At 34.6% G+C, this 16,178-nt stretch overlaps 2 protein-coding genes across 2 annotated transcripts in view; both read left to right on the top strand.

Annotated features, from left to right (window-relative positions):
- The window catches only part of LOC142345871 (uncharacterized), a 372,085-nt gene that overhangs the window by 80,676 nt on the left and 275,231 nt on the right, over nt 1-16,178 (top strand). The gene's annotated exons all lie outside the window — the stretch shown is intronic.
- Nucleotides 8,311-16,178, top strand: part of LOC142345851 (uncharacterized) — a 31,426-nt gene continuing 23,558 nt past the window's right edge. The window contains exons 1-2 of the mRNA XM_075398267.1: nt 8,311-8,495; nt 13,075-13,295. Coding sequence (XP_075254382.1) covers nt 8,464-8,495; nt 13,075-13,295 — 253 coding nt within the window. The 5' untranslated portion in view covers nt 8,311-8,463. The remainder of the gene's footprint in view (nt 8,496-13,074; nt 13,296-16,178) is intronic.

Raw genomic sequence — 16,178 nt, forward strand, 5'->3', positions numbered from 1 at the left:
GTACCCGGAGTATAGTGTCAGAGCAATTTAGTTTTGAATCCTGATATTTCAATTCAGGATTTTTACTGCGTCTATAACCTGATCATGTCAATTTTAACACGTTCAAGACTGATTGAATTATTAATAGCCGCCCTCATCTCAGCCGGCTATTATAGCGCACCTATTTTTTTACAATTCAAAGAATTTGAATTGTATTGGGGCGCTGTCTTTCTACGACTCGAAGAGGAGTATTGGAGAAGTCCTTTTTTAAATCAATTTTATTGGAGTGATTTTTGAAGCGGGAAATGAAACGCGTGCAAAAATTTGGAGTGATTTCGGTGGTGAACAAAAGTGAAGAGCGGATCGAAAAGAGAGTGGTTTTTGTTCATACCGCTGTTTTTGAGAGAGCGAGAAATTGATGTGTGCAAAAATTTTCTCTAAGCGAGCGAAATTTTTTTGTTCACGTGCGGCTTTTAAAAGCAGTTTTTTGCTACTTTTGATGGTTATGAGGTTTGATTATGATATTGTATTAGTTTTAGGCTTTTTTAAAGGAATGGAAGTTTTCAAGTAGTTAATTCTGAGGTTAATGCTAATTTGGAGGGTTTTGATCAGTTTTGCTGATTTTTAGACGAAATTTATTAATTTTTTGCCTTTTTTTGTATAAATGCTTTAAGTGGGATTTGAATAGAAGCTTGTTACTTGAGGAATATTCAGCTACCAATTGAACAAGTTTCATTGGTGTAAATCATTCTTTTCTTCGGAAAAATTGAGAGAAATATTGAGAAATTTTAAACCATTTTTCTTACTTTTTTGCCGTTTTTCTTTTTTCTTAGTCTTAGACAAGTTTCTTTGCCTAATATGGCTTGCCCATTGTTTTGCGAGCTTTCCATTGCCCTAACTGGAAAGGAATTTTACTCGGCTTTATGTTTCCTTGTACTATTAAAAAAACATATTAAGTTTTTCTATTTTTTTAATTCAATTTGTTTTTGAATGCCGTTTCTATTCTTCCTTAAATTTATTATGGCGTTTGTGGAGGTTCGGGGTTCACAATAGTTGTTCTAGTTTTGTAGTCAAAAGTATGGGCAACTTTCTCCTCCGAGTCGTTTCCGGAGTTCTTCCGGCTATGTTTTTTTTTAAGATCTGTTCACACATTTTCACGATTTTTGAAGACAAATTGGAGTAGTGGTTTTGGTCACGCCGAAACAGGAAATGGAGCAAAAAACCGAGTGGTTTTGCGGCGTGCAATTTTTTTGCTTTAAATTGAAAGTAGAGTGAGAAAACGGAGTTTGAACAGAAATTCGCTTTCTCGCAGTTGTTTTTTGTTCACATGCGGCAATTTCACTTTGATTTTTACTGTTTTTTCGATTTTTTGGATCGGATTTTTTTCTAAATGGTTTTTCCAATCCAATCATAGTCCGTTTTAGGTCCAGTTTTATTTAGTCAATGAAAATTTTTTGAATTGTACTTCAGGACTTGTCCTGCTATGTTTTTTTTTTACTTCCTTTCCCAAACTTTTTTTCAGCTTTACCCATTTTGCCGCTTTTTTTGACATTTTGCGTGAAACTTTTTTGACTTCTCCAGGCTAGTTTCACTCTTCTGTCATTCTGCTCAAAGTCTTTTTAAACAGCAGCTGCTCAGCAAAGCAATTAAAATTGAAGAGGGTCAGCATTAAAAAATCAAAGTCAGAAATAGAAACGGGATAAACCCATAAAGCACATTTTTAGACGCCCGGTATTGAACTTTATTCTCATAAGTTTTAGTTACTATCTATAAAGCTTATTGGTAATAATACTAGACCCTGTAGCCTCTCAATAAGAAACAGGAGTATGTTCAATTACGAAATGACATCAAAAAAAATTGCACTTAAAAATGTTTTTATAAAAAAATCAATTTTTGTTGATATTTTCTTTTCTCTCAATCCCAATAGAGTTATGGGAATCAACGGCGGCTATTTTCCGACAATCTGCCGGGTATGCTCTCATTTTCCGACCTAATTCTGGAAATATTATGCCCAATCAAAATCTTCATCCAATTTGGTGGGATAGTAATTAAACAGAGGGAGACATCCCAGCTTTAGTCCTTGACTTATGAAAAGACCACATTTGACTAAAAAAGACTATATGCTAGACACAAATTGCCGATAGAAAAGTAATGCTAGCCCGGACGGCCTACTGCTAAGTCGATATCAGTACTAGCCAATTCTTATTACAAGTTTAATATCATTACTGATTCAGAACTGTGATCATGTCACTTTATTCAAATTTTTAATTGCTCTCGAAGAAAAGGAATTTTTGTAAACGTGTGCGCCTTTCTACGACTCGAAGAGGAGTATTGGTATTTTACTGCTGTTTACGACTCGAAAAGGAGTATTGGTATTCTACAGGTTTTTAAGACGAAAATGGGGTTTTGAACATAACAACACTGCGAAAATAAGAAACTTGAAATTTTGCAATTTAGAATTTTAAAGTAGTTTTTATATTTCTCGATTTATATTTATTGGCCATTAAATCTCTTCCAATGCTTGCTGTCGGGTTAATAGATTTGTTTATATGGATAAATTTTGGCCTCCAGTATAAATGCTTCAAGAATTTTAGCAATGATAAAATTTTTGTTCAGTATTTTTGATGATTTTGGTTTACCAACTTTTGATATTGTTCTTTTTTTGGCTGCCATTGTTCAATTGATCTGTTGATCAGGTACAGTGGTTCTGAGTGTGTTTGTGTGTGTGTGCGTGTGTGTGTGTAAGCGTGTGTGTGTGTGTGTGTGTGTGTGTGTGTGTGTGTGTGAGAGAGAGGGGGGGTGGGGTGCATGAGGGCAAAACGAATAACAGATCCAAAGAAATATCACTTACCTTTGAAAGTGTAATTGTCCACAAAAATAACAATGAGAAACCAATGAAACTTTGTTCAATTTTGAAATGATCGCAGCAGGTGCTGATTAAAAAAATTATCACACGGTTGTTATCGCCCTCGAAGTTATCATAACACCTCGGCTTCGCCTCGGAGTTTGATAACTTCTCGGTGGCGATAACAACCGTGTGGTAATATTCATTATGTTGCACTCCGTTTGTAAATTTTTTTAAACACATTCTGTAACCTTCAAAAGTAAACATAAATTTTAAAAAAATTATAAGAACTCTAAGGCAAGCGTGAAAGACTAATCAAAACGCTTCAATGCAGCTATCTGGCGTGATTTCAGGCTCAATTAATTTTGAGAGGTATACATTTTAACTTCACTCTATAGTAGATTAAGTATTAGTAGCATTTAATATTGGGACATTTTTCACATCAAGACTTTTGTTTATTAATTTCCCCTAAATAATTGCTTCGTTTTTGTTCGGTCTTTTCAAAGGGTATTTACCAAAAAACGAAGTTCTTTTTCTAGATTTGATTTAGCTATACACCCGTACAGCAACAATCCATATTGTATGTTGCTATAGGCATTTGTGGGGTTATAGTTTTTTGGTTATAGCTTAATGGGAAAAATGTCCTGTTGTATTTAGATCCCAGTTGACCCGGACGGTGCAACTTTTTATGCCTCCGATGACGTCAGATACGATTGTTCACACGCAGCGAGAGTATGTGTGACGTCAGAATATGGATTGATGAGCGATATATCCGGGAATCCTGAGTTTATAAAAGTTCTCCCCGAATTCCTTAATATCATTCTGGTTTCATTGTACCAAAAGAGGAAGCATGACTTTGTGTTTATCAGATGCACACTGCAAAGAAATGTATCCAGGTAGATGCAATTTTTGGATAGCCGGAACCTGTGGAATATTTTTATCGTCTATTTACAGTTCTCTAATTATGGAAAAGTTTAACACCAGTTACACGTATTTAGTACATACTATACGTCTGAAAACACAACAACGAAGTTTTCTTGTGTTAAACTTTTGACCTCGATAAACAGAATAACATAAAAACTGCATTCAAAGGGTAGAATAAACCGTTTCTTGAGTGCCTAAAAAGTGAAAACCATATGGTAAAACAAAGTAGAATAATCCATTTAGTTTACCAAATTTTCATGATGGAAATGTTAAAAAACAATGGTTGAACTATATATGGGCAATTGCCACGTCGTCATAATTCCATAATTTCAGATCAACAACTGAAAACTACACTGGACAGCAGCTAATTCAGTTTATTCATAAACCCCGTCAAAAAGGTCCCAATACAGAGAGAACAGGTGGAAAACAGAGAGCCCTGCCCAGTTTCAGCGTAATTTTCATGGATTCATTGTCGCGCACTGCAGCTTATCAGTAAGTACCCGGAGTATAGTGTCAGAGCAATTTAGTTTTGAATCTTGATATTTCAATTCAGGATTTTTACTGCGTCTATAACCTGATCATGTCAATTTTAACACGTTCAAGACTGATTGAATTATTAATAGCCGCCCTCATCTCAGCCGGCTATTATAGCGCACCTATTTTTTTACAATTCAAAGAATTTGAATTGTATTGGGGCGCTGTCTTTCTACGACTCGAAGAGGAGTATTGGAGAAGTCCTTTTTTAAATCAATTTTATTGGAGTGATTTTTGAAGCGGGAAATGAAACGCGTGCAAAAATTTGGAGTGATTTCGGTGGTGAACAAAAGTGAAGAGCGGATCGAAAAGAGAGTGGTTTTTGTTCATACCGCTGTTTTTGAGAGAGCGAGAAATTGATGTGTGCAAAAATTTTCTCTAAGCGAGCGAAATTTTTTTGTTCACGTGCGGCTTTTAAAAGCAGTTTTTTGCTACTTTTGATGGTTATGAGGTTTGATTATGATATTGTATTAGTTTTAGGCTTTTTTAAAGGAATGGAAGTTTTCAAGTAGTTAATTCTGAGGTTAATGCTAATTTGGAGGGTTTTGATCAGTTTTGCTGATTTTTAGACGAAATTTATTAATTTTTTGCCTTTTTTTGTATAAATGCTTTAAGTGGGATTTGAATAGAAGCTTGTTACTTGAGGAATATTCAGCTACCAATTGAACAAGTTTCATTGGTGTAAATCATTCTTTTCTTCGGAAAAATTGAGAGAAATATTGAGAAATTTTAAACCATTTTTCTTACTTTTTTGCCGTTTTTCTTTTTTCTTAGTCTTAGACAAGTTTCTTTGCCTAATATGGCTTGCCCATTGTTTTGCGAGCTTTCCATTGCCCTAACTGGAAAGGAATTTTACTCGGCTTTATGTTTCCTTGTACTATTAAAAAAACATATTAAGTTTTTCTATTTTTTTAATTCAATTTGTTTTTGAATGCCGTTTCTATTCTTCCTTAAATTTATTATGGCGTTTGTGGAGGTTCGGGGTTCACAATAGTTGTTCTAGTTTTGTAGTCAAAAGTATGGGCAACTTTCTCCTCCGAGTCGTTTCCGGAGTTCTTCCGGCTATGTTTTTTTTTAAGATCTGTTCACACATTTTCACGATTTTTGAAGACAAATTGGAGTAGTGGTTTTGGTCACGCCGAAACAGGAAATGGAGCAAAAAACCGAGTGGTTTTGCGGCGTGCAATTTTTTTGCTTTAAATTGAAAGTAGAGTGAGAAAACGGAGTTTGAACAGAAATTCGCTTTCTCGCAGTTGTTTTTTGTTCACATGCGGCAATTTCACTTTGATTTTTACTGTTTTTTCGATTTTTTGGATCGGATTTTTTTCTAAATGGTTTTTCCAATCCAATCATAGTCCGTTTTAGGTCCAGTTTTATTTAGTCAATGAAAATTTTTTGAATTGTACTTCAGGACTTGTCCTGCTATGTTTTTTTTTTACTTCCTTTCCCAAACTTTTTTTCAGCTTTACCCATTTTGCCGCTTTTTTGACATTTTGCGTGAAACTTTTTTGACTTCTCCAGGCTAGTTTCACTCTTCTGTCATTCTGCTCAAAGTCTTTTTAAACAGCAGCTGCTCAGCAAAGCAATTAAAATTGAAGAGGGTCAGCATTAAAAAATCAAAGTCAGAAATAGAAACGGGATAAACCCATAAAGCCCATTTTTAGACGCCCGGTATTGAACTTTATTCTCATAAGTTTTAGTTACTATCTATAATGCTTATTGGTAATAATACTAGACCCTGTAGCCTCTCAATAAGAAACAGGAGTATGTTCAATTACGAAATGACATCAAAATAAATTGCACTTAAAAATGTTTTTATAAAAAAATCAATTTTTGTTGATATTTTCTTTTCTCTCAATCCCAATAGAGTTATGGGAATCAACGGCGGCTATTTTCCGACAATCTGCCGGGTATGCTCTCATTTTCCGACCTAATTCTGGAAATATTATGCCCAATCAAAATCTTCATCCAATTTGGTGGGATAATAATTAAACAGAGGGAGACATCCCAGCTTTAGTCCTTGACTTATGAAAAGACCACATTTGACTAAAAAAGACTATATGCTAGACACAAATTGCCGATAGAAAAGTAATGCTAGCCCGGACGGCCTACTGCTAAGTCGATATCAGTACTAGCCAATTCTTATTACAAGTTTAATATCATTACTGATTCAGAACTGTGATCATGTCACTTTATTCAAATTTTTAATTGCTCTCGAAGAAAAGGAATTTTTGTAAACGTGTGCGCCTTTCTACGACTCGAAGAGGAGTATTGGTATTTTACTGCTGTTTACGACTCGAAAAGGAGTATTGGTATTCTACAGGTTTTTAAGACGAAAATGGGGTTTTGAACATAACAACACTGCGAAAATAAGAAACTTGAAATTTTGCAATTTAGAATTTTAAAGTAGTTTTTATATTTCTCGATTTATATTTATTGGCCATTAAATCTCTTCCAATGCTTGCTGTCGGGTTAATAGATTTGTTTATATGGATAAATTTTGGCCTCCAGTATAAATGCTTCAAGAATTTTAGCAATGATAAAATTTTTGTTCAGTATTTTTGATGATTTTGGTTTACCAACTTTTGATATTGTTCTTTTTTTGGCTGCCATTGTTCAATTGATCTGTTGATCAGGTACAGTGGTTCTGAGTGTGTTTGTGTGTGTGTGCGTGTGTGTGTGTAAGCGTGTGTGTGTGTGTGTGTGTGTGTGTGTGTGTGTGTGTGTGTGTGTGTGTGAGAGAGAGAGGGGGTGGGGTGCATGAGGGCAAAACGAATAACAGATCCAAAGAAATATCACTTACCTTTGAAAGTGTAATTGTCCACAAAAATAACAATGAGAAACCAATGAAACTTTGTTCAATTTTGAAATGATCGCAGCAGGTGCTGATTAAAAAAATTATCACACGGTTGTTATCGCCCTCGAAGTTATCATAACACCTCGGCTTCGCCTCGGAGTTTGATAACTTCTCGGTGGCGATAACAACCGTGTGGTAATATTCATTATGTTGCACTCCGTTTGTAAATTTTTTTTAACACATTCTGTAACCTTCAAAAGTAAACATAAATTTTAAAAAAATTATAAGAACTCTAAGGCAAGCGTGAAAGACTAATCAAAACGCTTCAATGCAGCTATCTGGCGTGATTTCAGGCTCAATTAATTTTGAGAGGTATACATTTTAACTTCACTCTATAGTAGATTAAGTATTAGTAGCACTTAATATTGGGACATTTTTCACATCAAGACTTTTGTTTATTAATTTCCCCTAAATAATTGCTTCGTTTTTGTTCGGTCTTCTCAAAGGGTATTTACCAAAAAACGAAGTTCTTTTTCTAGATTTGATTTAGCTATACACCCGTACAGCAACAATCCATATTGTATGTTGCTATAGGCATTTGTGGGGTTATAGTTTTTTGGTTATAGCTTAATGGGAAAAATGTCCTGTTGTATTTAGATCCCAGTTGACCCGGACGGTGCAACTTTTTATGCCTCCGATGACGTCAGATACGATTGTTCACACGCAGCGAGAGTATGTGTGACGTCAGAATATGGATTGATGAGCGATATATCCGGGAATCCTGAGTTTATAAAAGTTCTCCCCGAATTCCTTAATATCATTCTGGTTTCATTGTACCAAAAGAGGAAGCATGACTTTGTGTTTATCAGATGCACACTGCAAAGAAATGTATCCAGGTAGATGCAATTTTTGGATAGCCGGAACCTGTGGAATATTTTTATCGTCTATTTACAGTTCTCTAATTATGGAAAAGTTTAACACCAGTTACACGTATTTAGTACATACTATACGTCTGAAAACACAACAACGAAGTTTTCTTGTGTTAAACTTTTGACCTCGATAAACAGAATAACATAAAAACTGCATTCAAAGGGTAGAATAAACCGTTTCTTGAGTGCCTAAAAAGTGAAAACCATATGGTAAAACAAAGTAGAATAATCCATTTAGTTTACCAAATTTTCATGATGGAAATGTTAAAAAACAATGGTTGAACTATATATGGGCAATTGCCACGTCGTCATAATTCCATAATTTCCGATCAACAACTGAAAACTACACTGGACAGCAGCTAATTCAGTTTATTCATAAACCCCGTCAAAAAGGTCCCAATACAGAGAGAACAGGTGGAAAACAGAGAGCCCTGCCCAGTTTCAGCGTAATTTTCATGGATTCATTGTCGCGCACTGCAGCTTATCAGTAAGTACCCGGAGTATAGTGTCAGAGCAATTTAGTTTTGAATCCTGATATTTCAATTCAGGATTTTTACTGCGTCTATAACCTGATCATGTCAATTTTAACACGTTCAAGACTGATTGAATTATTAATAGCCGCCCTCATCTCAGCCGGCTATTATAGCGCACCTATTTTTTTTACAATTCAAAGAATTTGAATTGTATTGGGGCGCTGTCTTTCTACGACTCGAAGAGGAGTATTGGAGAAGTCCTTTTTTTAAATCAATTTTATTGGAGTGATTTTTGAAGCGGGAAATGAAACGCGTGCAAAAATTTGGAGTGATTTCGGTGGTGAACAAAAGTGAAGAGCGGATCGAAAAGAGAGTGGTTTTTGTTCATACCGCTGTTTTTGAGAGAGCGAGAAATTGATGTGTGCAAAAATTTTCTCTAAGCGAGCGAAATTTTTTTTTTGTTCACGTGCGGCTTTTAAAAGCAGTTTTTTGCTACTTTTGATGGTTATGAGGTTTGATTATTATATTGTATTAGTTTTAGGCTTTTTTAAAGGAATGGAAGTTTTCAAGTAGTTAATTCTGAGGTTAATGCTAATTTGGAGGGTTTTGATCAGTTTTGCTGATTTTTAGACGAAATTTATTAATTTTTTGCCTTTTTTTGTATAAATGCTTTAAGTGGGATTTGAATAGAAGCTTGTTACTTGAGGAATATTCAGCTACCAATTGAACAAGTTTCATTGGTGTAAATCATTCTTTTCTTCGGAAAAATTGAGAGAAATATTGAGAAATTTTAAACCATTTTTCTTACTTTTTTGCCGTTTTTCTTTTTTCTTAGTCTTAGACAAGTTTCTTTGCCTAATATGGCTTGCCCATTGTTTTGCGAGCTTTCCATTGCCCTAACTGGAAAGGAATTTTACTCGGCTTTATGTTTCCTTGTACTATTAAAAAAACATATTAAGTTTTTCTATTTTTTTAATTCAATTTGTTTTTGAATGCCGTTTCTATTCTTCCTTAAATTTATTATGGCGTTTGTGGAGGTTCGGGGTTCACAATAGTTGTTCTAGTTTTGTAGTCAAAAGTATGGGCAACTTTCTCCTCCGAGTCGTTTCCGGAGTTCTTCCGGCTATGTTTTTTTTAAGATCTGTTCACACATTTTCACGATTTTTGAAGACAAATTGGAGTAGTGGTTTTGGTCACGCCGAAACAGGAAATGGAGCAAAAAACCGAGTGGTTTTGGGCGTGCAATTTTTTTGCTTTAAATTGAAAGTAGAGTGAGAAAACGGAGTTTGAACAGAAATTCGCTTTCTCGCAGTTGTTTTTTGTTCACATGCGGCAATTTCACTTTGATTTTTACTGTTTTTTCGATTTTTTGGATCGGATTTTTTTCTAAATGGTTTTTCCAATCCAATCATAGTCCGTTTTAGGTCCAGTTTTATTTAGTCAATGAAAATTTTTTGAATTGTACTTCAGGACTTGTCCTGCTATGTTTTTTTTTACTTCCTTTCCCAAACTTTTTTTCAGCTTTACCCATTTTGCCGCTTTTTTTGACATTTTGCGTGAAACTTTTTTGACTTCTCCAGGCTAGTTTCACTCTTCTGTCATTCTGCTCAAAGTCTTTTTAAACAGCAGCTGCTCAGCAAAGCAATTAAAATTGAAGAGGGTCAGCATTAAAAAATCAAAGTCAGAAATAGAAACGGGATAAACCCATAAAGCCCATTTTTAGACGCCCGGTATTGAACTTTATTCTCATAAGTTTTAGTTACTATCTATAAAGCTTATTGGTAATAATACTAGACCCTGTAGCCTCTCAATAAGAAACAGGAGTATGTTCAATTACGAAATGACATCAAAATTAATTGCACTTAAAAAAGTTTTTATAAAAAAATCAATTTTTGTTGATATTTTCTTTTCTCTCAATCCCAATAGAGTTATGGGAATCAACGGCGGCTATTTTCCGACAATCTGCCGGGTATGCTCTCATTTTCCGACCTAATTCTGGAAATATTATGCCCAATCAAAATCTTTATCCAATTTGGTGGGATAGTAATTAAACAGAGGGAGACATCCCAGCTTTAGTCCTTGACTTATGAAAAGACCACATTTGACTAAAAAAGACTATATGCTAGACACAAATTGCCGATAGAAAAGTAATGCTAGCCCGGACGGCCTACTGCTAAGTCGATATCAGTACTAGCCAATTCTTATTACAAGTTTAATATCATTACTGATTCAGAACTGTGATCATGTCACTTTATTCAAATTTTTAATTGCTCTCGAAGAAAAGGAATTTTTGTAAACGTGTGCGCCTTTCTACGACTCGAAGAGGAGTATTGGTATTTTACTGCTGTTTACGACTCGAAAAGGAGTATTGGTATTCTACAGGTTTTTAAGACGAAAATGGGGTTTTGAACATAACAACACTGCGAAAATAAGAAACTTGAAATTTTGCAATTTAGAATTTTAAAGTAGTTTTTATATTTCTCGATTTATATTTATTGGCCATTAAATCTCTTCCAATGCTTGCTGTCGGGTTAATAGATTTGTTTATATGGATAAATTTTGGCCTCCAGTATAAATGCTTCAAGAATTCTAGCAATGATAAAATTTTTGTTCAGTATTTTTGATGATTTTGGTTTACCAACTTTTGATATTGTTCTTTTTTTGGCTGCCATTGTTCAATTGATCTGTTGATCAGGTACAGTGGTTCTGAGATTTTCATTCAATTCCTTGATTATATTTCAGGACTTGTCCTGCTATGTTTTTTTTATCTGACGCAAGTTTTTTAATGTCTTGAATTTTAAGTTCCTTCTATTCGAGCAATTAGCTCCGTTTTTTGCTGTTGACTTCAAAGTTGTTTTCGAAAATTGGACTTCAACACTAGCTGTTTAAAAGAGGTAGCAATTGGGAAATACTGGTAATGTTCAATGCGAAGACGTCAATTTGAGAAATTTTGATCATATTTAACCATCTCCTACCCCACCCCCCATTCTATCCCCCACAACCTCTCCCACAATTTACCTCCCCCCAATAGCCCTCCGCGTACCCCTAGTTTATGTTTGTTTCTTCTTTAACCCAAAACGTAAAGGGTCTTTCCCCTTATGGTGGGTCAGCTCTCCCCCCCCCCCCCCCCCCCGCTTAGTGGTCAGATAACCTATAGCCCCCAAATAATGATAGATATACCGTAATGGGGGGCTATAATTTCATGTTTCATGGGGGGGTTATGTTGGGAAAGACCCAACGTAAAGCTGGTGGTTTGTATAAGACAAACGAAATTATGAATTGTAGAAGATGGGTTTAATTATTCGCCAATCCTGGTTTCCGGAAAGCTCCGTTCATTTACCACTTTTTGTCTCGAACAATTCTACCTACACTAATTTAGCTTGCTGCCTAGTTTGAATACTGTAGGCTTTCATTTATTGCAATGCTGAATAATCCCTCGTATAAAAAGGGGTCTAAAAACTGACATTTCATAACTTAGCGAATGTAACAATTGAAAAACTATAGGTTAACTTTGTGCTTACAATGCTCTGACAAAATTGGTTTCAATCTATTGGTCTGTTCGGCAATATATCACCTTTATAGCAATATAGGTTAACGGGTTGATCATAAGAAGTAAAAAAATTTTAAATAATTTTGACAAAGTGACAGCGGTTTTTTGAAATATTTTTTATGCAACGTACAACATTTAGAGTTGAAAAAGACACCATAATTGAATGTTATCGAGATATAGATTGAAGAAGTTAGGACACTTTTGAGCAACCCAAGCAGAGATTTTTGTTCTAATTAAAATAGGGTGCTGGAAGTCAATAGTAATCCCGATTTGTTGTTTTTGAGTCTTTTCAAAGGAAAATATCTAACATTGGGCGCCTGTTTTCCTCAACGCATGATATAAATGATACACTGGCAAGCCCGAACTCTCATATTTACACGGGACAAACGCAAAAAATGCACTTGCGAACAAATGCAAAAAGATAAATACACACACACACACACCACACACACACACACACACACTTACACACCACACACACACACACACACACACACACACACACACACACACCCAAAAACCCACCTACCCCCCACACACACACATACACATACATACATACACACAAACACGCACACACACACACAAACAAACAAACAAACAAACAAACAAACAAACAAACAAACACACACACACACATACACACACACACGCAAACCAACACAATAGACCAGGTACGAAAGTCATTTTTTTAAATAAAAAATATTCAGAACATACAAATTCTGTTGCTCACAACTTTGAAACAGCCTTATAACGTAGTCCCTGGTTGAGGTTTTTCGCTGAATTTTGTACGAAGAATGCGCTTAGAACTGCTAAGAAAAGTTTTTTTCAGCGGATAAATCTTAAATAATTATCCGCTTAATGTGTTGAATTTTGAAGAGATTTTTGACGTTTTTTCTGCACTTGTCAACAAATTAAGCGGATAATTATGTAAGATTTTTCGGCTCAAAGTTTTTTTCAGCGCCACTCAGCGCATTTATCACTTTTATTTCGCACTTTCAGCACCTATTTTACAAATTTTATAAAACGTTTTGTAAGTGCAGGTCCTGGCCAAAGACCATGGATTTCCTACGCGATCTCAACAAAGAGAACCCCGACAGGGTTCTAGATTACAGACTGCTGCATAGTATCTTCACTGGTACTTACTGGAACTTGCAGAACCTCTGGATGGGTTCGGAAGCTAAGGGTACAATTCATGATGAGTTTTGGTACTTTGACGTCAAGCTCCTCACCCAAAAGCTACAGAAACAAGGATACACTGCGGGTAACTTGAACAAATTTTAGTATTTCCCATTGTCAAGTAAATTTTGACCCCAAGTTTATGAATTTCTTCCCTAAATACCTGCTTTTTGATGCATGAGTTGGTGTAATTTCTGTTTATTGAGTGTCAAATTATTCATAAATAGAAGCCATAGTACCCGCTAATAGACCATTCGAAGACAATATAACTGTTTTTTTTTATAATTAATAGCCACCCTCATCTTCTCAGCCGGCTATTATAGCGCTCCTTTTTTTACAATTCAAAGAATTTGAATTGTATTGGGGCGCTGTGTTTTTTTTAAGATGTGTTCACACATTTTTCAATGTCTTTGATCTTTCAAAACGGGATGAACAGGTAAAGCCCAGCGGGCATTAAGTTTCATCAGAGGCCCAAAGGGGACGTTAGTAGTCCTTCAAGTGCTTAGAGTGTTGCAGCTGCTGGGATGGCCTCAATTCAAAGTTAAAAGGTCATTTTTAGGAGTTTTTGGGCTCAAAATAGTGAAACTTTTCATGTTTTTTTTTGTGATTTTTATAAGTTTTTAGCTTGATTATTCTTAGGTTGAAGTTTTAAATAGTTGATGAAGGCCTTTTGCGAGACAAAAGTACTTGTTATGACCATTTTATGAGCCATATCTTTTGATACTACAAACACAAACACACAAAATAATACTAGTTTTTGCAATTTTTTTCGAAAATTTTTTTTTAAAATTTTTGTCATTTTTTGCGTTTTACCAGCTTCAGGGTCCAGTGAATATCCTTTAACATTTGATAATAGGGCATTGTATAGTTTCTTGTAATAATGGAGTGGTTTTCAACATTTTAATGTCTCGAATTTTAGCATTTTTTGGATAAAATCTGCAATTTTTTTGGGGTTTCCTAAAGTTTTTGTCAATTTTTGGTTTTTGTCCATTCTCATGTGCCAGGAAGCCTATTCCAATGTCTGCAAAAAATTACGGCATAATTGTTAGTTTCAATGGAATTGTTTTCAACATTTTCTCCTTTCTCTTTTTGAAAATTTTCTGCTACAATTTGCAAGTTTTTTATGTTTTTTTTTTCAAAACATTTGTCTTTTATTCAGTTTTTCAGGGTTTGATAGTATGTAATTAAATAATTGCTAGGGGTATTGAGATGGTTATCAACATTTTAATTGAACGAACTTCTGTTTTTTGAAATTTGAAATTTTTAAGAAAAATTATTGCCTGTCGATCTTTGAACCAATTAATTTTTTAAGGCTTATAATTGGTTTGCTGGATAGCCTCTAGAGACACTAGAATCATTTCTTAGGAAATGATTCTTAAGAAATTAATATCACGATTTTCAGCAGAATTTCATTAAATTTTCAATTGATATCATTTTTTAAATTTTTGAAAATTTTCGAGTTAACCGATCTTCAAGGGTCAATGAATTTTTTCAGGCCTTGCAGATATAATACTGCACCAATCTCAGAAACAAAATTTGTTTTTGAACATATTTTTGAAATAGGTATATTTATAGGGATCTAATTTTGCCTTAGTGGTAAAAGCTTCAAAGTTTTATCAATGATTATACATTTGTTTAATTTTTTTGACTGTTTGTTTCTCAATTTTTTGATATGATTTTGATTGTGTTTTGGCTGACATCATTGAATTGATTTGCTGGTCAGGTAGAGTAATTCTATGTTTTTCATCCAATTTTTTGAATTGTATTTCAGAACTTGTCCTGCTATGTTTTTTTTTACTTCGTCGAACTTTTTTTCGCTTAACCATTTTGCCGCTTTTTCGACATTTTGCGTGAAATATTTTTGACTTCTCTAGACTAGTTTCTCTCGTCTCTCAATCTGCTAAAAGTGAATTTAAAACATCAGTTGCTCAGCAAAGCAATTCAAAGTGAACAGAGTCAGTATAAAAAATTGAAGTCAGAAATAGAAACGAGATAAACCCATAAAGCCCAATTTTAGATGCCCGATATTTGAACGTCGTTCCGATAAGTCTTATTTACCATCTCTTATGCTTATTGGTATTGATAGTATTCCTTGTAGCTTCTCTCTAAGAAACAGAAGTATGTTCAACTACGAAGAAAAGCCATGAAAATAAATCGGACTTAAAAATGTTTTTGAACAAAAATCTTTTTTTTTTCAATATCTTCTATTCTTTCAATCCCAATCATGCTTATTGGAATCAACGGCGGCTATTTTCCGGCAATATGCCGGGTATGTTTACCCTATGGACTACATTTTTTGACATTGGATCTGTGATTAACAATGTCTTTTCTGCTTTTAGGTCAATTGCGTGACTTACTTCACTCAAAAAATTGACTTCTGACCTCACATATGGAAACTTTAAGTTTTATGAACATTTACTAATTAAAGGTCAAAAGTTTGCATCTAAGTAGTGCAAACTTATATGCCCTAACTTCTGAGTAACAGAGTCTTGAGTTTTAATATCGAATATTAATTTGTAAAGAGCTCTAATAGGGATTTTTCCTTGAAGAGCAAACGTGTCTCAAAAAATGACAGTCCGAATCTAACCCAAAAGTTCTTGTGGTCTAATAAAAATCCCAATCTTTTTAATTGTTCTTGAACGAAGTTCATGGCAATTATTGTAAATGTATGTGTTTTTGTACGACTCGAAGAGGAGTTTTGAGATTCTACAGGTTTTTGCGACTCGAAGAGGAGTATTGAGATTCTACAGGTTTTTTTTAGCAGAAAGCAAGTTTGTTCATGACTTGAATCTTGACTTCTTTCTATTCGAGCTTTTACCTCCGTTTTTGATTGTTGACTCCGGTTTTTGAACATTGGACTTTTAACAATAGCTTAGTTTGTATTGTAGAGCTATTGGTAACAGTCTGTAATTGAAGGTGAAAAGGTAAATTTGAGAAATTTTGATCCTATTTAATTGCCTAACCCGCC

Source organism: Convolutriloba macropyga, chromosome 1 (genome assembly GCF_964194025.1).
Source record: "Convolutriloba macropyga chromosome 1, txConMacr16.3, whole genome shotgun sequence".
Classification (NCBI taxonomy): Eukaryota; Metazoa; Xenacoelomorpha; order Acoela; family Convolutidae; genus Convolutriloba; species Convolutriloba macropyga.